At 38.7% G+C, this 25,677-nt stretch overlaps 1 protein-coding gene across 1 annotated transcript in view; it reads right to left on the minus strand.

Moving 5' to 3' along the window:
- Nucleotides 1-25,677, minus strand: part of HERC2 (HECT and RLD domain containing E3 ubiquitin protein ligase 2) — a 145,828-nt gene that overhangs the window by 25,822 nt on the left and 94,329 nt on the right. The window contains exons 22-35 of the mRNA XM_008587915.1: nt 25,234-25,389; nt 24,378-24,563; nt 17,068-17,238; nt 16,595-16,698; nt 15,447-15,597; nt 12,895-13,109; nt 12,476-12,608; nt 12,242-12,369; nt 11,962-12,157; nt 8,876-9,009; nt 8,021-8,194; nt 7,806-7,942; nt 7,541-7,692; nt 6,673-6,864 (exon numbers count right to left, since the gene is read on the minus strand). Of these exons, the coding sequence (XP_008586137.1) occupies nt 6,673-6,864; nt 7,541-7,692; nt 7,806-7,942; nt 8,021-8,194; nt 8,876-9,009; nt 11,962-12,157; nt 12,242-12,369; nt 12,476-12,608; nt 12,895-13,109; nt 15,447-15,597; nt 16,595-16,698; nt 17,068-17,238; nt 24,378-24,563; nt 25,234-25,389 (2,229 nt within the window). The remainder of the gene's footprint in view (nt 1-6,672; nt 6,865-7,540; nt 7,693-7,805; nt 7,943-8,020; nt 8,195-8,875; nt 9,010-11,961; nt 12,158-12,241; nt 12,370-12,475; nt 12,609-12,894; nt 13,110-15,446; nt 15,598-16,594; nt 16,699-17,067; nt 17,239-24,377; nt 24,564-25,233; nt 25,390-25,677) is intronic.

Consider the following 25,677-nt stretch of genomic DNA (forward strand, 5'->3'; position numbering starts at 1 on the left):
CCCGGAAAAAAGGGGGAAAAAAAAAAAAAGAGAAAAATTTTTTAAAAAAAGGACCCTTTTTTAATTTTTTTTTTTTTTTTTTTTTTTTTTTTTTTTTGCACTTTTGTAATTTTTAAAAGCAGTTTTTAGTTGCTAATGAGGCCTTAAGAAATCAAGTGTATGACTCTTTGAGGCTGTTTTCCAGCCTGATGTATGTTCTTCAATGGGTCAATGTAGATTCTCAAACAGATGAAATAAATAGAACTTGGTAAAACTTTGCTTTTTCACTTGGATTTGGACCACTAGCCCTATAGTATATCATATTTTCAGCCAAAGAACAACACTAAAACAATTAGATCTCACAGAGACATACAGAACACTCTGGCCGAAAAGAGCAGAATACACATTCTTCTCAAGTATACACAAAACATTCTCCAAAACAGACCACCTGTTAGGCCACAAAACAAGTCTTACATTTAAGCAGACTAAAACTGTACCAATTACCTTCTCCAACCAGAAATTAGTAACAGAAGGAATACCAGAAAATTCACAAGTATGTAGAAATTAAACATCACATACTTTAATGAGTCAAAGAGATCATAAGGGAAATTAGAAAATACTTTGAGAAGAATGAAAACACAACATACCAAAACTTATATGGTACAGCAAAAGCAGTGCTAGGAGGAAATTTACAACTGTAAAGCATGTATTAAAAAAAGATCTCAAATCAACAACTTACCTGGAGAAACTACAAAAATGAGAACACAGCAAAACTAAAGTTAGCAGAAAGAAGGAAATAATAAAGATTAGATCAGAGATAAATGAAAAAGAGAACAGAAAAACAGCAGAATCAACACTACCAAAAGTTGGCCTTTTACAAATATCAACAAAATTGACAAAACTTTCTGTAAATTTGGAAAAAGAGAGAAGATATAAATAACAAAAATCAGAAATGTAAGTGAGGACATAAAATAATGCTATGAACAACAGTATGCCAGCAAATAAGATAACCTAGATGAAATGGAGAAATTCCTAAAACATACAAATTACCTGAACTGACTCAAGAAGAAACAGAAAATCTGAATAGACCTATGACAAAGAGATTAAATCAGTAATCAAAAAGCTCTCAGTGAAGAAAAGTTCAGGACCAAATGGCTGAACTGCTGAATTCTAACAAACATTTAAAGAAGAATTAATACTACTGCTGAAGCTCTCCTAAAAACAGGACATTATGGAATATGTCCTAATTCATTCTGTGAGGCCACTATTACCCTGTAAAACTATAAAATACTGCTGAAAGAAATTAAAGACAAAGACATACATAAATAAATACAAAGACATCCCATATTCATGGAACAGTAGTTAATACTGTTAATACAGCAATAGTCCCCAAAGCAATCTACAGATTAAATACAATCCCTAGCAAAATCCCAATGGCCTTTTTAACAGATATGGAAAAGCCAGCCCTAAACTTCATATGGAAATACAAGGAACCCTAAGTAGCCAAAATAATCTTCAGAAAGAAAACAAATTGGAAGACACACACTTCTCAGTTTCAAGACCTACTACAAAACTACAACATTCCAACAGTGTGGTATGTGGTACTGCATTATGATAAATATACAGGACAGAATGGAATGGAGAATCCAGAAACAAACCTAAATATCTATGGCCAACTAATTTTTGACAAGGGAACTAAGACTCTGGGGGATTAAACAGCCTTGTCTACAGATGATATTGGGGCAACTGGATAACCAAAGGAAAAAAATTTGGACTCCTACTTCACACTGTGTAAAAAAATTTCCTAAAAAGGGGCCGGCCCAGTGGCGCACTGCTACAGTGCGCCGCTTGGGAGCGCGGCGGCGCTCCTGCCGAGGGTTCAGATCCCACATACAGACCGGTTCCCGCTCACTGGCTGAGCGAGGGGCGGGCGCAGCACCGAGGGTTGCGATCCCGTGGCCGGTCCCGGTCCGGTATGGGCGCGACACTGAGGGTTGCGGTCCGTTGCCGGACACGAAAAAAGACAAAAAGGAAAAAAAAAAAAATTTCCTAAAAAGACCAAAGATCTAAATGTAAGAGGTAAAACTATAAAACTTAAATAAGAAAACATAGGGGATATAACATTCATCCATGATGGGTTTTGCAATGGTGTCTTGCATATGACACCAAAAGCACAGGTAACAGAAGAAAAATAGATAAATTGGACTTCATCAAAATTAAAAACTTCATCAAAGGAAAATACAGCCCTTAAAATGAGAGAAAATATCCTCAAATCATGTATCTCATAAAGGTCTACACATCTGTGAAGGTCAAGTATTCAGGATATTTTTGGAAGAGATTGAGGACTGGTAGTAATTCTTTGAATGTCTGATACATTTACATGGTACATGTATTGGTACTTCTACAACTAACTCAACAACAAAGACAACAAACTACTCAACTGAAAATGGGCAATTTCTCCAAAGAAGATATATACAAATGGCCAACAAGCAAAAAGTTTCTCAGCAAGTTAAACACAGTATTAGCATATAACCCTGCAATTCCACTCCTAGGAATATAGTAAAAAAAACTGGAAAAAGGTATTCAAACAAAAATTTGAATACAAAGGCCAAAAGCCAGAAACAACCCACATGTCCATCAACATATTAATAGATAAACAAAACGTTGTATATTCATAAAATGAAATACTTTTCAGCCATAAGAAGGAATGAGGTACAGCCCCCTCCACCCAGAAGTAGGTACAAGGGCACACCTGGGGTCCTAGGAAGGAGCCAAAGGCAGTCCCCTTTGCCCAGAAGAAGGCAAGCATCAGAGCATGCCCAGGGACCTGGGCAGGAGCCAAGGGCAACCTCCTCCACCTGGAAGCAGGCAAGAGAGCATGCTCTGGCTGCTAGGCAGGAGCTGAGGGCAGCATCTCCCACCCAGAAGTGGGCAAGGAGCACACAGAAAACACCACATCCACGTGGGTGGCCTACCACAGCCACAGCTGCTACAAAAGCAGCTCAACACCACAGCAGTAGCCACAGCCACTGTGCAGGTGGCCAGCCAGACACACAAATGCACTGACATGAGGAGAGTCACTAGTAGAGACCAGAAAAAAAAGAGAAGGTCTCTCTCCTCAAAGCCCTCTCCAGAGTAACAGAAGAAGCAAATGCTCTACCAGATGACCATTCATCTACATAGAGATACTAGAAATATGAAAATCCTATAGAAAATACAACACCACCAAAAGACTATAGTAATTCTCAAATACCAGATTCTATACAGCAGAAAACCCTTGGAATGAATGGAAAGGAATTCTGAGTAACAATATAAGGAAACTCACTGAGATATGAGAAGACTCAGTTAGACAACATAATGAAATGAGAAAAAAAATCCAGGATATGAAGGAGGAAATTTACAAAGATATCTTTAAAAAACTGTAGCAGAACTCATAGAACTGAAAGATTCACTCAGTGAAATAAAAAATATAACCAATAGCTTAAGCTGCAGGCTACAAAAGCAGAAGAAAGAATTTCTGAGCTTACAGATAGTCTTTTCAAAATAACCCAGGCAGACCAAAAAAGGGAAAAAAAGAATTAAAGAAAATGAAAAAAATCTAAGAGAGCTAGCACACAATCTTAAGTATACAAACATTTGAATCATGAGTGTTCCAGAAGGTGAGGAGAAAGAAAAAGGCATGAAAAACCTATTCAATGAAATAACAACAGAAGACTTCCCTGGTATACAGAGAAACATGAATCTTCAGATTCAGGAGGCTTAAAGATCCCCAAACAGATTCAACCCAAAAAGATCCTCTTCAACACACATTACAGTCAAACTGGCAAAGGTCAAAGACAAAGAGAGAATCTTAAAATAAGCAAGAGAAGGGCCAGCCCCATGGCTCACTCGGGAGAGTACAGCACTGTTAGTGCTGAGGCTGCGGGTTCGGATCCTATATAGGGATGGCCAGTGCGCTCACTGGCTGAGCATGGGGTGGACCACACCAAGCCAAGGGTTGCGGTCTCCTTACTGGTCAAAAAAAAAAAAAATAAGCAAGAGAAAAGTGTCAAGTCATCTAGGAGGGAGCCCCTACCAGACTAACAACAGACTTCTCAACAGAAACTCTACAAGCCAGAAGAAAATGGGATGATATATTCAAAATATTAAAAGAAAAAAACTGCCAGCCAAGAATACTACATCCGGCAAGGCCATCTTTCAGATATGAGGGAAAAACAGTGTATTTTCCAGACAAACAAAGCTGCAGGAGTTCACCACCACATGACCAGCCCTACAAGAAAGCCTCAAGGAAATCCTACATCTAGAATCCAAAAAATGATAATCAATACCACGAATACACAAGAAAGAAAAAAACCCACTGGTAAAACCAAAATGAAACCTGAAAGAGAAAGAAACTAAATCTTACCACCACAAAAACCCATAATGACAACATAATAATGTCCCTGATTTATTTTTGATTTTACTAATTTCAGTCTTCTCTCTTTTTCTTTTGATCAGTCTAGATAAAGGTTTGCAAATTTTGCTTACCTTTTTAAAGAACCAACTTTTTTTGGTTTTGTTGATTTTCTCTATTGTTTTTTAATTCCCTATTTCAAATATTTCTGTTGTTATCTTTGTTATTTCCTACTTATATTTGCTTTTGGTTTAGTTTGCTCTACTTTTTCTATTTTCTTTTTTTAGAGAAGATCTTAACCCTTGACTTGGTGTTGTCAGCACCACACTCTCCCAAGTGAGCAAACCGGCCATCCCTATATAGGGATCTGAACCCATGGCCTTGGTGTTATCAGCACCACACTCTCCCAAGTGAGCCATGGGCCAGCCCAACTTTTTCTATTTTCTTAAGGTAGAAGTTTACATTACTGATTTGAGATTTTTCTTATTCTTAACATAGGTGTTTACAAGTGTAAATTTTCTTCTAAGCACTTCATAAGCCTAGCATCCAATAAATTTTGATATGTCACACTTCCAAAGAAAAAATTTTAATATTTTGAAAATTAAAAAAAAGGAAGGCATGAAGTATCGATATATGCTAAATGAAATAATTCTGACACAAAAAGCCACAAATTGTATGATTTCATTTGTACAAAATATCCAAAATATGCAAATCCATAGAGAAAAAAAAGATTTGTGGTTACCAGGGACTGGAGGGTAGGGGAAATCAGAAGTAATTACTAAAGGGGGTGCATTTGGTGTGATAAAAAAGCTCTAGAAGTAGACAGTGGTGATGGTTGCACAAAACTGTAAATGTACTTAATACCACAAATTGCAAACTCAAAAAATTTAAAATGCTAAATTTTATGTTTATTTTAGTATAATAAAAAAAAAATTTTTTTTAAGAGATCAGAGGAGAAAGAGAATCAAGATGATGGAATAGTCCCCAGCATCACTCACTATTACAAAGCAAAGACAGCCAAGCTGGGGCCACTAGAGCTCAGGGGAAAAGAAGGAGAGACCTAGGGAGCTCATGAAGGTGGAAGAAGCTGCAATGAGAGAAAGAAGGGATCGCTCTGACAGTTTCGAGCCCCAGTCATTTCAAGGCTGGCCCTGGTAAGCACACGGAGCAAGAGCTGGTAAAAGCCACAGCCGTGCCCTTTTTATAAAGTTGCTTAGAAACTGCAGGGGAGAGGAGGGCATTTGTGACCCCCAGGCCAGCAAGACCACTGACAGGGTTCCCCTAGACCCACATAGGAGCGAGGGGCCACAGACAACTGAAAAAAGGAGCTACTCAGAGGCCAATGAGTCATCACAAGGAACCAGCACATGGCCTGTCCCGTGGGAAGTGTTTGGGGTACAAGGATGGGGGAGACAGGCCCACCGGGGGAACACTGGGGCACAGCATGAACAGCTAATCTGCCCTCCAATCGGCACAGGCCCACTCAGTGGAGACTGGTCAGGAATATAGAACTGCAAGGGGTGCAGTTTGCTGAAAAGATTTGGGCTCAGATCAGAGTTTCCACACAACCCAGGTGTATCAGACCTCACAGGAACTGGAAGTGCTTAAAAAGTCAACAATTAAAACCTGAGCTGCAAAAAAAGCCTTCCCCAAAAACTCAGCAGCAAAGCAGCAATTTAGTTCAACCACAAGGCTCAAATGCTGGTCCTCAATGGAAGATCCCTCATTTTAGAAATAAGCAAAGGATAAGAAATTAGTTCCAGTGCAGAGTTTAAGTGGTGGAGGTAGCTAATAATCCAGAACAGAACTGAAAGAAAACACAAAAAGCCCACAGGTCAGAGACAAAGTTTTGATATTAACCAGTAAAGATCTAACACCACCAAAGAACATCTGTGAAACCTAAAGAGTTGGAAGGCACCCCAGCTCCTGAGCTAGGGTGAGGAGGACCCAAGGGCCTCAGCCACACATCCCCAATGTCTACATACAGTCCAGTGACTACTGAGCCACTGCCAGAAGCCCCTGGACTCCTGAACCAGGGTTGGGGGCATCCTGAGGACCTCTACTATGTCCCTCTGCAACCCAGCCAGTGAAGAAGCCAGCTGTGGGCCAGCCCCACCCCCGCATCCCCACCTATGTCCACCTTCCTCTCCCCCCTCCTCCTTCCACTGCTTGGAAACATCTTAGAATGTAAAAAGTATAATAATAATAATAAATGAATTAATTTTTTAAATTAATTAATTAAGAGATCAAGGCTAAATCTTGACATTTTCATAAATGAACTAAAGCCAGTGCTGAACTACCAATGAGCCTCAGTGCCGTCTGGGTGAGGGCAAGCATGCCCGAGTTGAGCAGGAGGTCAAGGTTTGTGGCGCCATGCTGCAGTGTGAGCATGCTGAGCATCACCAAGAGGAAGCGGGCTTGCGGGATTGTCCCCAGGCTTGGTCCCGACGGGTTCTCGTTGGTGATGGTTTGCAGAGGAACAGGTTGGATACCTAAAAGCAAGGGCACTGACTTAAACTTCTTGTGCATATTTACAAAAATATACATGATGCAGAAAGCAGTGGAGATTATTTTAAACTTCTATTTTTTGGTGGGTTCCCATATAGTAAGGACAGTGGGCAGCTCTTGTCATGCTTTGCAATGGTCCTCCCACCTGCACTCCATACACAGCTATCTCCATCTGTCTACAAGACTTAGCACACTGCTCTCTAAATTTCCCTGGTGTCCTGCCCCTTTCATTTCAAATACTCATATAACAGTTACATTTCACTTTTTTCCCACAGAACCAATCCTAGCATTTCTCTGTAGATGCTCAAACTATCCAGAAAATAAGTATTAATATAGGACACATTCACTTTAGGGTATATGGTATAAATAATACACAGAAAAATGGGAAAATGTAAAAGCTTTATATTAGAGTATTTCAAGATCGTGTCTTCTGCCAAATTTTGAAAGTTTTGTTTAAAATTTGAGAAATCTAAAAGCAGCTCAGATTATTAATCTAATGTAGAAAGTTATTAGTCTTCCCCAAAGCAAAAATTGGCATTTGAGTGTTTCTACAACATACAATTAAGGCTAAACTATGAAATAATGCCAATGCAATCACTGACATTACTGTAACATAAATTTTAATACAGCCTTTTAACCATCAATTTTTTAAAAACTCACCAAGCTCTTTAAATTTGGTATTTGCATCCATCAAAATATTTCGAATATTCTGAACAGCCCAAGCATATAGCTTGCCAAAAGTTACTTCCAGCAGCATCCGATTAAAAGGCGGGATCAAATCAACATCCTTTAAACAGTCTGTAAGTGGTTCCCTTTTGAAGAAAGACAAAAAATTTTACTCAGGACATTGTCAGACTTTTAACTTTAACAGAACAATGTTTTGTTGCCACAGCTTCCCTTAAGAAAAAATGTTATAAAGTTTTACCCTATATTGATTCCCTCAGGAATAAGTCTTTGCCATCCACAAAACATAGCATACTGCACAGATGGAAGTAAGAAATTTTTGGTTGCCAGTTTTAAAATTGTATCTATCCCTTCCAGGCGCACCTCTGCTCTCTCCAACTGCAAAATATCAATCCATGTAGTTAAGTGCTGTGTATATCACCCAATGCAGAGAAGCATGTGCTCATCAAATTTTACCTGTTTTAGTAGGCACTTTCTCATTTTTTCCACATCCACTGGCTCTTCCTTAAGGGCAAATTCGGCAATTGTGCTGAGGAGTGCAGACTGCGGATAAAGACCCTGAACATTCTGCTTCAACCATTTGTACCTGTGAACACCTGTAACTGTACTCAACAGTGGTTGCCATTTATCCTAACAATGGAAAACAATTTTTACCATTAGTTTACCCTATTGATATTAACATGTGCTCTAAAACAGTTACTCAAATAAAATATAATGTCAATAGATTTAAAATGGTAAAATATATATATATATTTTTTTTTTCTTTTTTACTGACCAGTAACAGGATCGCAACCCTCGGTGTTGCGCCCACGCTGCGCTCAGCCAGTGAGCGGGAACCGGTCACCACATGGGATCCGAATGGTAAAATATTTTAAACTTAGTATCCAGTATATGTTAACCAAACGAAAAAAAGTACTATGCTGTAAATATGATTATAAAATGTAATATAATTTCTATACCAATGTACTCTGGAACAGGCTAACTTGACATATGAAATTAAGTTATGGTCCATATTAATAGCCTCAGGGACCAGTACAGTTTCTAGAACAAACAATATATTCAATGAATAAATGGTGAATAAATAATGATATGATGCAATACCAAAAATAAAACATTTCTCCAGCTATAGCTCTGACCAGGGCACAATAAGTCAAGTTCATTAAGCATCACTGGGGCTGTACTTTTAACAACAACCCACAGCACTCACTATCTTACAGAAGCTCAGGTACAAAGGTACAAGACTTGTGAATTCCTTTGCTATGTGCTGTGTTTCTATTCAGCCAATCTCAAAAATCACAGAAAATACTTCACCTTGGGTGATTTAATTGTAATGGGTCTTTTGTCCACATTTATTGGACTATGAGGCAAAATGCAAGCTTCATCTAAATCACTCTCTTCATTTCCAATTTTTTCTTCATCATCAGTGGATTCTGGCTTCTTAGGAACTACATTTAAAAACATCATTTATTATAAAAATCATTTACTTAAATATATTTTAAATTAAGAAATACTTAAATATACATGAAGGATGAATATTTTATTCAAATAAACATGTAAACCACATTGTAAACTGTAATGCTCAAATGACAAAAGTAAAAACTATGACAATCACTCTTGCATGACATCAGGAGTAACACCTGCCACACCATGCCAGTGACAGAGAGACAGAGTAGAGTGCTGAGATGAGGATATGCCCTCAAAAACAGGAGCCCAGGGGTAAGCAAGCTTTTCCTTAAACTGCCAGACAGTGAATATTTGAGTCTTTGCAGGCCACTTGGCGTGTTGCAAATATTCAATTCTGCTGCTATGGAAAAAAGTGGCTCCAGATGATACATAAATCCATAGGTGTAGCTGTGTTCCAAGAAAACTTTATTTATGGATGCTGTAAATTAAACTTCATGTAATGTTCATGAGTTAAAAATAATATTCTTTTGATTTTTTTAAACAATTTAAAACTGCAAAAACCAGTCTTAGCCCATGGACAATACAAAGCAAGCAACAGGCAGGATTTAGCCCATACTCCCTGGCTTGTCCTTGCTGGTAGAGCCCATGGCTATCTGCCATCAATGTGTCACTGAATCAAATAGAGGCCTCTTTCATTAGGGAAATCTCCACTGAATTTGCAATGTGATACATATGATTTCGTCCCTATTTTTTTTTTTATCTCTTTTAATGTTTGTGGTCTAATTCTCCTCAGCATATAATTTAAATAATAAGCACTATGAAAATACTCCTGGGCAGTGAAGGGATAACACAGCAGGTCTGGGTTGCTCAAACCCTGCAAATTCCCAAGTAACATCAATCCCTTGGCCAGCTCCTAGGAACTGAGCTTGGAGCCTTTGAAATATCCTGCCTGAGAAGAGTGTTTTCATAGGGCCATGTGACATCAGTTTGGCTAGGTAGTTTTGCTAACAATGTGACTCATGGTGGGTCTGCATAATTGAGGTCAGCTGTGCAGGCACTACATGCCCAAGGGACTTGCCCCCAGTTAAAATCCTGGAGACCAAGGCTTGGGTGAGCTGCCCTGGTTGACAACCCTTCATACATGTTGTCCGACGCTGTTGCTGGGAGGATTAAGAACATCCCCACATGACTCCACTGGGAGGAGACACTGGAAGCTCACATCTGGTCTCCTTAGCACTTCCCTCTGTGTGCCCTTCCATTTGCTAATTTCATCAGCATCCTTTCATGGTAATAAACTGTAACTGTGAGGATAATAGCTCTGTCCTTCCAGCGAATCACCATGCCTGAGGGTCAGCTTGAGACCCTGACACAGCAGCAGTAAAATTATTACTTGTATTTTATAAGTTACTTCATTTCTAAAAGACAAAAAATGGGGGGAAAAAACCAGCTTCAAATATCACAATAAATCTATAAACCCACAACAAGAAACTTTAAAAGGGACAATGTGGCTCAGGATCCATGGACATGAGATGGCTGCACTGTGGAAGGAGAGCTTTCTCCCTCACTCTGAAGCCGGCTGTCTCCTGGGCCTGCGTTAAAGGGAATCTCAGGATTGCTATTGCTGTGCCTTCCTAATTCAGAGCATTTCTATAATTTGGACAAGTTCTTGCGGTTCAAGGGTTTGTTCAGGAACAATCAGTTTAGGATGGCGTCTAAAACATGTTAGTCTTTCATGATATTATTGTTCACAATGTCCACCAAAAACTCAGTAATTAATATTGTTTAATAAGCTGGTCTGAAATTTCTGTAGCTTATTTATAATCACAAATTATAAATAACTGACCAAATTCTAAACTATTTTTATCTATTTTTACTCAAACTTGGATTACTTAATGCAGAAGTCTTTTCTATACTTTTATACAGGCATTTCATGAAAATATCAGTAACTCTTTTAGTTTCCTTTTATAAAACATAATCCTCCATATATCAGAATACTCAGTATGTTCAAACAAAAAACATTTCTTTACAAGAATGGCAAGATTAAATTGTAAGATTAAATATTTCCATACATCTCATTATAAGGACAACTGATTAAAAATTATACTTCCTTTTCCCCATCAATTTAGTAAGGTTTACAGTATTTAACTTTTTCAGCATCAATTTACTAGTTTCCAAATCTTAATACATTCGATTACAAAGTTGCATCATTATCTGATCTCTTGGAAAAATAAGCAGAATTTCTGTATTTAATTATAGATACACATAAATATTATGGTAGTACATGAAAATGCCACATGTAATAAGTAGTAGCTACACTCAGAAATCACAGATTCAACTTCAACACATAACGATGTTCTGGTCAACGATGGGCCGCATATATGTTGGTAGTCCCATAAGATTATAACAGAGCTGAAAAATTCCTGTTGCCTAGTGACCTCATAGCTGTCATAAAGTCGTAGCACAACACGTTACTCACATGTTTGTGGTGATGCTGCTGTAAAAGAAAACTACTACACTGTCAGTCATGTAAAAGCACAGCACACACAATTATGTACTGTACACATTACCTGATAATAATAATAAACAACTACATTACTGGTCTATGCATTTACTACACTACTCTTTCTATCACGATTTTAGAATGTTTGTGCTCAATGGTTGCTGTGTTATGCCAACAGCATCTCAGACACCTCACTCTTTGCGCATCCCTCACTTGCATTGCTTTCTCTAGTGCTTGATTTAATCTCGTGTTGTCTAGTTCATCATGGCACCTATTAGTACAAAATCCACAGCTAATGTTGCCAGTAAGAGGCCAGATCGAGTGACTGTGTAGTAAGTTATAACATCTAGGTTCGTGTAAGTATGTTCTATGATGTTTGCACAATGAGGTAGTAGCCTAATGACATATTTCTATGACCCTATCCTGGCTGTTAAGTGACGCATGACTGTATATGGAGGGGAAGTACATACTTGAACAGTATGTAAATTCTTACCTCTCTTTTTCCTTCGTTCTCTAATTATTTTCTGAGCTATCCTCCTCCAACGGGGCAAAGAACTTAAGAGTTTAAACTTAGACATTATAGAGAGGTCATTGCAAACAGCAGGTCTCAATTCATTAAACAGGAATCTCAAACGTTCAATGACAGGCATGCAGACCTCCTTGTAAGAACGACCCTGTTCTTGATGAGTCTGAAGTTAAACAGGAAAAGACAACTTAAATATTTCAGCAACCATCTACCAAAAATACAAGGAAAAAAATTAAAATCTATTCACCTTAATGAGTGAGCATTTTGCTTGGTAGACAACTCTACAAACATCCACCACAGACTTAGGCAATGTTCTGTGCTTTACTTGCTCAATACCAAGCGTACCTGCATGAACTAAAGATAATGCCACATGACCTGTAAAAGACATATAAAAGTAGGGCAGGGTAGGAATGAATGTGTATCACATGTCAGTCAGAAGTTCTACAATACAGCTCAAATGCATGGATATCAAGCATCATACCTAAATCCTCATGTTTTAAGAGGCAACATAACAGCAAGCGGCCGACTTCTTCCACAGGATGCTCAGGAGGAAACGTGATTGGTGTGGTCAAGTGGCACTGTCTACAATACCTTTCAATTTGACACAGAAAGTCCTGCAACAGAAACAGCTGGAGGTAACTTAAGAGCCACCCAGTTAGTCTTCACGAACCCTAAACATGCCACAACTTGACACACTTGCAGTCAGAAAGCAGTCAGTAATGCTTCTGAAATCTTGCTAGCATGTTGAACAGAATCAGCTTCTTATGTCAAAACCAATTCTCCAAGTATTATGTAAAACAATGTCTGTGCCATGTTAATCAAAGAGCACAAAAGTATTTCCATGTCAAAGTCCTCAGAAAAACAGAATACTGAGTCAGTGGTGGAGAAGATCTAGCTTACCTTCACACTGTGATCCTGTATGCTATTGTCGGCGATGGCTTGCAGGAAAGCCTGGGAATGGTCACCCAGGGCCCGTCTGTGGGAGCAGAGTCGAGATTTGCTGGCAGATGTGCCCCCTGGAGAGCTGCAGTGGTCCTCATCTTTCTCCTCATTGTAGCTGTAGTGAATCTGGCTGGTCTGCAGGCCTCCAGAGAAGATGGATGACTGCAGCCACTCTAAAAAATGCATAAGTGAACATTAAAGGGAAACTCAAGTGCACGCTTCAAAAACAAATACTGAAAAGAAAGATACTGAACTGAACATTCGATTTAGGTGAAATTCAACATCATTCATATGAAGGAGTTCCATTTAACATATTTTCACAGAATGATTTATAATTTCTCTACCTGAGTGAACACAGATAACACTTTCTGATTATTCAACACACCTTAAGCACAGTATCAGAACTCAATATGGTGGATTCAGTTCGGGAGGGGCTGGACACCTGTGCTCTGCATGCAGCTGCCTGGCTCCACAGGTGCCATGTGAAGACTGGGACTCACTCTAACAGGTAGAGCAGCAGTAGGGCACCACTTATACCATGACTCAGTCTCCACTGTGAGACTGCACACAGTAGAGGACTACAGGGAGCACGGGGGCACAAGAGCCTGTGGCAGAAAGACTGCCACTATCCTGCGGGTCAGTAAAGGACTTGTTGTGGAAGTGCAACTGAACTGCTATCTGGAACAAGACACAGAGTATCCAGGCAGGAGAGGAGCATGCCTGAAGGGTTTCTACATATTCCCAGAGCATTTATAAAGTAACAAGAATGACAGAATATTTAACAAACAACATATAGTGTTTAATAAAAAACAGATCTTTAGAGATGAGAGATCCGGCAGACTAGAAAGTAGCCCCACGTGTGGTATAAGGTACAAGATCAGCCCGGCCTCACAAGAACACACCATGTCAGGGCCAATAGGAATGCACATTATAACCATTTATATCTCAAAGGAAATGCACCAAAAAATCACCAGTGTGTATATCACAACAGATTTTTATTAGTGACTTGTGTTATCAAAATATTACTCCATAACTCAAGTAATCACATCTGGGATACATTCAGTATTCTTTCTCTGGACATGTAGATTTTAGAGCACTCAGAATTCCCGAAACTGCCATGTTAATTGTTCTAAAACACAAATCTGATCCCGACCCTCCTTGGCTCTATTTAGAACACAGGGGGGCTCCCCTTACCTCTCAGAGATGAGCTCCTGAGCCCTTAGTGGATCAGGCCCCCACACACCGGGGCCCACAGCCCCTCAGCTCCCTCCACCTTGCAGTTTCCCAGTCCCACCCTCCTTGCTGATTTAAGCACAGCCCATCTTTCCACAGTGTGACAAGTGTCAGGAGGAAGGCAAGGGAGCAGGCACCTGAGAGGGCTCCACAGCAGCACAGCACCCGGCACAAGGGGGCCAGGCAGGCATTGTGGCCTTGCTCACCATGCTCACCCAAAGGCCGCCTGACACCCACTCTCGTGAGCAGCTGGAAACCCCTGCTGCTCTCAATGGTGCCCTCCCACTCACGTTTTTCTGCCAGTTTCAGGACTGCTGCCACTGTGGGGTCTTTCTTCCTCCAGAACCACTTATGAATGTCTCCATGTCGTCATTTACACCCTGTATCCTGATCCACATAGGATGCAGGTTCATCATCAAACAAGCAGCAACTGAAGGCAGAGGCACATCCCACCCACCCCCACATCCTGAGCGCCCGGTATGGTGACATGCACAAGCAACTGCTCAACAGATGCTTGCTGGATGGACATACAGACAGATGAGAAATACACAACCACATGAAGAGAAAACCCATCTTACGGGATATGAAAAGCCTTCATTATTTTATGTGGTTACAAGGCTGCCATCCCAAAATGTATCTGACTTGAGTCTGGTTAAAAACACAATCATCAAACACAATGTTATTCTCTGATAAGAAGAGCCGATGCACAGTGTGTGTGATTTCTGGGCACACAGGGAGATGATGGCCATGCTGGGCCCACCAGTTAGAGGATGTGACAAGTGAGACTAGTCACAGGACAGACACTCCTGCAAACTTTTCAGGTTCCTCTGCAGCCATGGATCATGAGAGCAAGTGGAAGCCACTCACAGCTATTTCTGACTAACTACTTGAGTCTCACTATCCCTATTTTTCATCACGAACCACTGTGTTGATTCTTTTTCCTCTTCTACTCTTAATGACAGTTATTGCTCAACTAAAAATACCTGTGAGTTGGTAAGCAGAAAAAAATCTTTTTTTTTTTAAATTGATTATCCATATTCATGGAGCACAGAGCCGACTGTCACCACCTGTGCCCAAGATGTGGCAATAAGATCAATACTATCAGCATGCCCAACACTTCAAATTGCAATTATTCCCCATGTCCCCCACCCAACCTCTCCTCACCCCTCCTCCTCCCCTCCTCCCCTCCTCCCCCACCCCCGACAACCCTAGGTCTGTTCTCTCCCTCTGCAAGTCCAACACACCACTGTGATCTTTTTAGAAAAAGTTTTTCTTACTAGCGCATTCAACCTCAACAGGAGACAGAGGTGTGCTCATTGCTAAATAGGAAGCGTGTAATCCGAGAAGCAGGCCCAGATTCCTCTCTGTGTCTATCAGAGGTGAAGAGAGACTTCCCAGATCTGGTATGGTAACAACTTCTTGGTCAGGCTGGAAAAACAAATTTCATCATTAGTCTGAGAAAACAGGGTTAATTAAAAACATAAAACCGAAAAGAGCAACAGCAATGTCCTTAAGATGTGGATGAGTGAGTGCTCTGGGCGTCGTTTTCCTACACCTGTCACAATGAGTTACACTGCTGTGCCCTAGTGACAACAGGTACTCCGTAAACCCCACGCACCCCTACAACACAGACAGCAAATACTCAGCTCTACTAGGGGAATACCAAAGCACAGATCAATGACCAAGCAAAAATATTCCTATGAAATCAGTGTTTCCAAAGTGATTGCACGCAATGCTTCAGAAAATATAATGAATTGTTATGTGCATAAGAAACCCACTGAGAAACAAAAATACGACAAGTATTGCTATAGGTTAGTGAACTGTGACTACATTTGTGGAGGAAATAAATTTACTCTAACAGAAAGCACAATAAGAAAAAAGCAAGAGTTCAAATGAAAATAATCTTAAATTTTACCAGTCACATCAGAACAATTTATAAGCAGAGTTAATTTTCCCGTTCACGAAATGCATTAAGCCCTACCATTATAACATTTAAAGAATTTTATTACCTCTAGATATGTGGATACCTGGAAAGTCAATCCTAATATATAAACTCCAATGCTTCAGAATATGTAGAAAGGACATATTTCTATTCTAAAGAATTATGCTTCTATACAGTTCTTCCCAAAAAATACATACCTCAAGACAGTAAATCCATTCCAAATTTCTACATAAGCTTACAATAAAAGTGTAAAGATCAAATTGATAATTTGAAAAATAATTTTTCAAGACGAGCACATCATGAATCTTACCATAAATAAATGTAAGTTCATTTATGAAAAAAGTTCTAAAGGATCTTTATGTTTATCACTTAATGCCTCCTAAAGACCTAGACATCAATACTTCAGAGTAAAGATCATCCCATCACAAAAACACAGAGAGGGTCTCCCTGATGTGCCCCTGGTGCTCACAGCAACAGCCTCACCTCCAAATACTGGCCAACACAGAATGCATGCATCGAGTCCCGAGTGTCTTCAAACTGCAAAGCAGCTTCCAAAGCTACTACTGGGTCCTCCCCTGCAAACTGAGCTGAAACACAAAGGAAAAAAACAACATGACTTCAACACAATTTGCCTAGACAGCCCTAAGAGAAATGGTGAGTAGGAAATAGGCAGATTAATCAAAAGTGAGGGTTACCAGAGCATAATATATCTTACCCCCTCAGAGGCCAACTGAGAACTTATAACAAGTTCCAACAAGTATTAGAACAAAAAATACATAATGATGAGAAATTCTTCAAATGGGCTGGAATTCACTGATAAAACAGACACCAAAGTCACAGATACATTAAAATGTATGGGAGCAGAAACAGAACTAAGATCATTTGTAAGTCAAATGCTCCGCTGAAAGTGACACATGCTGCAATTTTTAACCATGAAGGAAAAAGTGCAGCCTTACCAAGAATACTATTTCCTGTTAACGACTGCGTCTGGAAGTCCTTTATATCATACACTTTCCCGTCAATCACGGTCCAGAAGCCTCCATCTTTATTGTGGTTCTCCAAATCAGCTTTGCGGATAAGTGTCACTTCCTCATTATTTCTACAGTTTTGACCTGTAAAAAATGACTCTGTGTATACAGAAACCAAAATCAATCAATCAATAGATTAATAGATAAAATGAAAAGAACAAATTCTATGAAAGGACTACAAGGAGAAATAGATAAATCCACAATCACAATGGGAGAATAACATCTCTCTGTAACTGACACCTCAAACAAAAATTCTATTAAATACAGAATGATTTTCTGAACAGGTTTCAAGGAACTGAAGTGGCAGAGCATGTGTGCTGATCAGAATGCAGTTAAACCAGAGACAGGGGACCAAAAAAGGTCTCCACATATTTGAAAATTATAAAATATACTTCTAAGTAACCCAAAATTCCAAGAAAAAAAATGACAATGGAAATTAGAAAATGCATTGAAATAATGAAAATGCTGCAGATCAAAACTTGTGACATACAGCTAAACATATGCTTAACGGCATTTATACCTTTTGATGTATGTATTAGGAAAAAAGAAAAGCTATAAAAAACTAAAGAAAAGGGCCGAACCTGTGGCGCACTCGGGAGAGTGCGGCGCTGGGAGTGCAGCAGCGCTCCTGCCGCAGGTTCGGATCCTATATAGGGATGACCGGTGCACTCACAGTGCTCACTGGCTGAGCGTGGTGCAGCCGGTCTCAAAAAGGACAAAAAAAAAAAAAAAGAAAACTAAAGAAAAGCTAAAAAGTAAGTTAATAAACATCAAATCAACAAAAGTCTATGAATTCAAAATGATACTCAAAAAAAGAAATCCTGACTGGTCACCTTTGAAGTGCTGGGACACCGACTCAATATTACAGAAAACAGATAAAAGGAGGGTGGAGGAAGAAACCAGGCCCAGACCACATCCTTCAGACAGCTGAGGGCGAGGGTGGTAGGGGGTTTTATAGAAGACTAAAAATACGTGGAACTCCTTGGTCCATCTTCACAGCACTAAAGGTGAGGTTACCTGGCACCACAGGCCTCCTGACCTGACAGGAGAACTATGGCATAACCTCACACATATTCTGACCTGAAAACCTGAATCCAAATCTGACGAAGCCTCTACATCTAACCAGCAGATTAGAGAAAATGAAACTGATAGAAGAAATTGTTGGACTAGAAGAAGAGAATACAATCAACCAAATTCAGAAAATGCAAAATTCTCCACGACAAATGACCTGCTTCTTTGAAAAAGAAACAGTATGAGCAGCAAAGAGCAGGAGGAAGGGCTGAAGCTGTGCCGTTAGGGAAAAGGGACTGGAAGCACATAGGAACCAGTTCCAACGCGCGGAACTCGCCTACATCCGGATTCAAAATTACCACCTATAAAAAGGCATTTTTGAGATAATCCAGCAAAACTTAACATGGACTATGTGTTAGATTGATGAATCACTGTTAATCTTGTTAGAATAATATAATACTGTAGTTTTAAATTTTTTTAAAAAGAAGTTACCATTAAGCAGTAAAATGTCTTAAAATATTTTAAATGCAAAGACATACTTTCAAATAATCCAATCAATCAATAAGTAAAATAGAAAAGTATGGGAGAGAATGGGGAATGTGAATACTTATTAAAGCTAGGTACATTCTACTATTTTTTCTACTTTTATCCATGTTAGAAAATTCTTATAATAAACATAGTATAAAAAATATCAGTGTGCTAATAAACATCCATTTCTCAAAAAGTTAGAAAAATAACAGATTAAACCCTAAGAAAGAAGAAAAGAAATAATAAACAAAAGGGTGGTACTGGCATAAACACAGGCATATAGATCAGGAATATAACAGAAAGCCTAGAAATAAAACCTCACACATTTGGTCAAATGATTTTTGACAACGGAGCCAAGACCATTCAATGGCAAAAGGACAGTCTTTTCAACAAATGGTGCTGGGAAAACTGGATCCACATACAAATGAATGAAGTTGGACTGTTATCTTAGACTACACACAAAAATTAACTCAAAATAGATCACAGAAGACCTAAACCTAAGAGCTCAAACTATAAAACTCTTAGGAAAAACTTCACGACACTGGATTTGGCAACTTCTTGGATATAGCATCAAAAGCACAGGCAAAAAAAGAAAAAAAAAATGAGCTGAACTTATCAAAATCAACTACTTTCGTGCATCAAAGGACACTATCACGAGTAAAATGGCAATCCACAGAATGGGAGAATAGATTTGCAAATCATATATATCCAGAATATATAATGAACTCCCGCAACTCAACAATAACCAAAAAAAAAAAAAAAAAAAATTTTTTTTTTAATAATCCAAGGGTAAAATCCTTGGATTCTAATCTTGAATCTGAATTGTATTAGTCCATGAAACTATATAAGTATTCATTTCATAGGAATGATGATAACTTCTTGGAATAAAAATATCAGAATAAGAAGAAAAATACAGCTGAGCCTCAGAATAGACTGTGTTATCCAATCAACTCAGAAGGTATGCAAATGAGCAATAAGCACATGAAAAGATGTTCAACATCACTAATCAGTATGAAAATGCAAATCAAAGCCACAATGAGATATAACTTCACACACATTAGGATGGCTACTATCAAAAACAACAGAAAATAACAAGTGTTGGTGAGGATGTGGAGAAACTAGAACCTCTATGTACTGTTGGTGGGAATGTAAAATGGTGCAGCCACTGTAGGAAAAGCATGGTGGCTCCTCAAAATATTAAATACAGATGTTCTTCAACTTAAACAGGGTTATGTCCCAATAAACCCATCATCTAAGTTGAAAATGCATTTAATACAACTGACTGACAAAACATCATAGCTTAGCCTAGCCTAGCTAAAACCTGCTCAGAACGCTTACCTTAGCCAAAATCATTGAACACAAAGCATATTTAATAATAAAATGGGCAAAATCATCAAACACAAAGCCTATTTAATAATAAAATGTTGAACATCTCATGTAATTTACTGAAAAAGAAAAACAAAATGGTAGTATGGGTACTCAAAATATAGTTTCTACTAAATGTGTATTGCTTTCATGCCATCATAAAGTCAAAAAATCATTACGTCAAATCATTGTTAAGTCAGTGACCATCTATTTAGAGTTACCACATAATCTTATCAATTCTACTTCTGGCTATCTTATTACTTCTACTTTTGAGTAATTCTTCATTACTCAAAAGAAATGAAAACAGGGACTCAAAAAGATATTTGTATACCCATGTTCATAGCAGTATTATTCACAATACCAAAACATGGAAGCAACCCCAGTGTTCAATGATAGATGAATGAATAAACAAAATGTGGTAAATACATACAGTGGAATGTCATTTAGACTTAAAAAGGATGTAAATTCGGACACATGCTACAACATGAATGAAGCTTAAAGGTATGTTAAGTGAAATAAGCCAGTCAAAAGGACAAATACTGTACGATTTCACTTATATGAGGTACCTAGAGTAGTCAAATTCTAGAGACAGAAAGTGTCACCTCTCCCAGGGTGATGGAGACACAAAGGATTACTCAAAGCCCATTTCTTCTGAGCAGTGAGAGGCCCGAAAGGGTTAATTCCAGGCAAGTCCTTCAAGAGAGAGGATTCCTAGGAAAATAACCCCGAATCAGGTTTTCTCTCCTGTTTTTATTCTCCAGGCAAGAAAGTTACAGAAAAGGAACATAGCTGGTTACAAAAAGAACAGTGAGATAATCGCCATACTTTCCCATCATGAGGTTTAGCTGCACTAAGGACATCTGCCCTTAGAGCCAGCATTTTTGCTGTGCTACAATTTTTTATCTAAAACAGAGACTTTAGTCCTGGGAAAGTTTTCTGTTTTTCCCAAGCTTAGCATTTCGATGTGCAATTCTAAAACGTTAGGCTATACCTTAAACCACAGGGCTGTGGCCATGCTAACACTACATTTGCTTTAATAGTGTTGGTATCCTCCACAAGCAAACAGAATGGTGGTTGTCAGGGGCTGGGGAAGGGGTAGGGGTAATGTGGAGTTAGTGTTTAAAGGGTAGAGTTTCAGCAGGGGAAAATAAAGTTCTAGAGATGGATAGTGGAGAGGGTTGCACAACAAAGTGATTAATGTCACTGAATTGTACATGTAAAAGTGGTTAAAATGGCAAATTTTGTGGTATGTATGTTTTACCACACACACAAAAAAAGTTGGGCTCCTACTCCACACCCCTGTTCATTTGAAGATTGTTCACAAAGGAAACTACAGACCAAGATGTTTATATGGCCAGTGCTACCAGTCTTATACACATACTTGTGAGAAATCAAGAGGAAAGAACATTCTCCAACTCATTCTATGAAACTAGCACAACCTTGGTTACCAAAATCTGGATGTCTATTATGTTTTCCTACTACCTGATCCATCAGCTAGTTGCACCCCTGACTAGCTAACATTCTTGGGCAGATAAACTGTAAACAGAAATTAACAGCGACTACATGGGAGCTAACCTTTTCCTGAATTACAGCTTTTTTGTTAGTGCAGGGATAGTAGTTATCAATAACTTGTACAGTATTGCAATAAAAGAAAATTATATACCATAGGAAAAAAATACAAGAAAAATGACAAACGCAGATGTAAAAAAATCCATGAAAATGGCATACATAGATGCAAAATTGTTTTAAAAAACAGCAAACCAAGACAAGCAGTATGTATTAAGATGACCAATATATTATGACCAAGGTAGTTTTAATCCAGAAATGGAAGGCTGATTTCGGATTTTAAAAGTCAATAATTTATACATTAATAGAAAAAAGGAAAAATTATATGATCAAGAAATGCAGAGAAAGCATTTGATAAAATTTAATATCCAATCATAATAGAAACCTCAACCCACAGCAGAAATAGAAGGAAACATCCTTAATATTCAAAAATATCTACAAAGAGAATCCTATAACAAACATACTGCACGTGATAAATATGGATAGCTATTCCTCTGCTACTAGGAACAAGATAAGGACACACACTGTCACCATTTCTACTCAACAATGCACTAGAGGTCTTGGCAAGTGCAATCAATCAACAGAGAAAAAGCTGTAAGATCACAACAGACACAGGTACAATCACTTGATTTACACAAAGATCACTCCAGAAGAGTGAACAAGGACAGTCCTTGCACCCAAAAGTGCTGGCACAAGGGTCCATTTGACCCTATGGACAAAATGCTATGGGGAAAAAGAAATATAAAACCTCGACCTCATAACAAACAAAAATCAATTCCAAGTGTACTGTAACTCTAAATGTGAAAGTTAATACAATAAAAGTTTCAAAATGCAATATGGAAGAAAATTTGAGTAGGGAAAAGATTTAAGGCACAAAAATGAACAACCATAAAAAATTAGCAAATTGGATTTTATTAATATTAACTTCTGTTCATCAGAAAACACTATTAAGAGACTGTACAGGCCACAATGAGAGAAAAATATCTATAAGATCTGTATCCCAAATATACAAACATCCTCATGAATCATTAAGAAAAAGAAAGAGGGGCCAGCCCGGTGGCGCACTGCTATAGTGCGCCACTTGGGAAGCGTGGCGGCGCTCCCACTGAGGGTTCGGATCCCACATACAGACCGGTTCCCGCTCACTGGCTGAGCAAGGCGCGGGAGCAACACCGAGGGCTGCGATCCCGTTGCCGGTCCCGGTCCGGTACGGGGGCGACACTGAGGGTTGCGATCCGTTGCCGGACACGGAAAAAAAGACAAAAAAAAAAAAAGAAAGAAAGACAACCTGATAGAAAAATGGGTACAAGGCTTGAACTGGCACTTGAGAAAAGAGAATATCCAACTGGTTAATGCACATATGAAAAGATATTAACCTCCTAAATAATCAGGAAAATGCTCTTTGAGATACCAGTGTACACCACCAATGTGGCTAAAACAGGAAGCTCTGAGAGTGCCAGGTACTGGTGACGAGGTGGAACAGCAGGAGCTCTCACACTGTGCCATGCAGATGGACATCAGCACAATCACTATGGAAAACTGACATTCTGCATTAAAGCATCCTCTACAAACCAGCAATTCCCCCAAGAAACAGATATAAGAATGCTTAAACCAATATTATTTACTATAACCTAAACCTGGAAACAACTTACATTTCCATCAACAAGTAGAATGAATAAATTGTGGTATATTCAAACAACGGTATACTATATAAAGCAACAAAAATGAAAGAAAATAACAGAATGAACCTCAGAAACCTCATGTTGAGGGAAAGAAGCCAGACACCAAAGGGTACATACTATATAATTCCACTTACATGAAGTTCAAGAACAGACAAAATTATAACTATGTTGTTTAGGGACACATGCTTAGATGATAAAATGATCACAAGAAATAAGGGAGTGACAGCCCAGGGAGGGGCACCTATCAGGGAGACAGAGGCAGTGTTGGGAGGGTTCTGCCATGTTCCATTTCTTAGCCTAGACGGCGTGACACAGTTTTCTCTGTCTTCTGTCACAGAGCTCCTTTGCATACTTTGCGTATGTTATAAAATGAATAAAATGCTGATCAAATTAAATGCCCTCAACCATGTTTAGTATAGAGACAAAAATAACAAATAACCATTTATGTGTACTCCTAAACAAATATAGACAGATGGTGCTGAAAATACTGACTGTATTAAAAAATAAGAAGCTATGTTCGAGAGCATAAGGCTATTTCCTCAGAACAATTGCTACCTCCTGTTTTAAGCTTCTGTCTTATAAAGATGATGGTCTAAAATGGGAGCAGAAAAAGCCCACCTAGCTGCATATAAAACTTCACCACAACCCTGATTAATTCTGAGTCCAGAACGCCAGAGCCATACAGAACCTGGTGGCTTAACTTTGAAAAGACATTTCACTTCAGTTTGGTGTGCACTACAGACAGTACCTTCCGTACAGTACCACCTCAACGGCACCTTCTGTAGACACCTACGAAGGGTTTTCCAGCATTTTTTAAATAGCCCATTTCCCAGCAAAGGGTTTTGCAGCATTTTTAAAATAGCCCATTTCAGCATTTAATGATTACTGATACAAAATCTGTGTTAATTACAACCCAAATCTTTTCTGATTTGGATTATCTTCATTTTCCACTTAAACTACCATCAGTGGAAATGGCAAATAATTGATCTTCCTTCATAAAGCATTCTTTCAAATGGAAAGGCAAGAATAAGTTAGACAAGGACAAAACCTTCCTCAGTGAAAGTACTTTAAGTTAAGATGCCATACCCATTATGCCAGGCCAGGCTAATTCTTCATGATCATCCCGCTCCTTTCCTGGTGCAAGGTGGTTGAAGCGATCCAGGTGTTCTAACAGGCCGCCCAGCAGAGGCACAGCCCCGGCCTCCTGCATGACAGCAGCATTCTTACTAAGCAGAAGCACTACAGACACTATCAGCTCTGGAAGAAGAACACCTACAGTTGAAAAGAGGGGAAAAAAATACATCGTATCCTCCAAATCACTTTGTAACCTGGATCTATGCTTAAATTCTGATAAGTCACAAAATAAGTAATGCTTGTCCGTTAGCGTATTTCTATAGGATTATTTTATCTTTTATTTTGAAAGAGACAGGCATAGCTATCAATACAACCCTTTGAGTTCCAAAAATATTTTTCAAAAACACTATGTTAAAATGCAGAACTATACAAAGAGAACACCTTATATCTCTCTCTATATAGTCTTTTATTCAGAAAACTAAATGTTTACCACTATGTTTACCATCAGAAAAAAAGCACTCAAATATAATGCTCTAACATCATAAAATTAACTGTAAAAAATACTGTGTGATATTGGAATTTACCAAGATCCTGAAAGGGGCAACTAATTTTTATGCTGTCAAAAAAATTAGACAACTACCACTGACCTCATTATTACAGTGTTAATAATGGTAGTATAAATATAAAGAATCATACCAACTAGTTTAACAACAGAATTGTCAGTAACTAAAAAACAAAAAAATGAAAGGGCAAGATAGAAAATTGTATAGAATAAATGCAGGCAGCTCTACCAGGAAAGGACACATTTTAGCTTTCATCAACCTCCTAAAATAAACATGTGTCCACAGGCAATAAACAAGAAAGGTACCGGTGAAGTCCCCTTCCACAATGCAGGACACCTCTGCAAAGTGCCGCCAGCTGGCAGATGCGACGCTAGCTGCCACAGGCAGTATGTCTCCAATGTGTGTGCACAGAAGGGCCGTGTACTTCTTCAGCAAGGAACCAACACCCAGTAGCTCAGGACCTTGAAGAAAGATTTGGAAAATTTCAGTTTCACTTTTAAAAATTTACTCTATAAACAAACTGAACAGCTCCACTATTCCACTCTCATCTACACATCTTTAACCAATAATAATTTACTCAAACAGGAGCCTATTAATGCTTAGTCCTTGGATCTTTTTATATTGTGTAACTTGAGGGACAGTGAATTCAATTATGTTGACTTTTATACCCTGCACTACATTGTACCTACAAACTTTGGGTATATAAATACTAAAGTCACAATTTATAAATTTTTAAAATTTTACATTCA

Source organism: Galeopterus variegatus, unplaced genomic scaffold (genome assembly GCF_000696425.1).
Source record: "Galeopterus variegatus unplaced genomic scaffold, G_variegatus-3.0.2 Scaffold4590, whole genome shotgun sequence".
Lineage (NCBI taxonomy): Eukaryota > Metazoa > Chordata > Mammalia > Dermoptera > Cynocephalidae > Galeopterus > Galeopterus variegatus.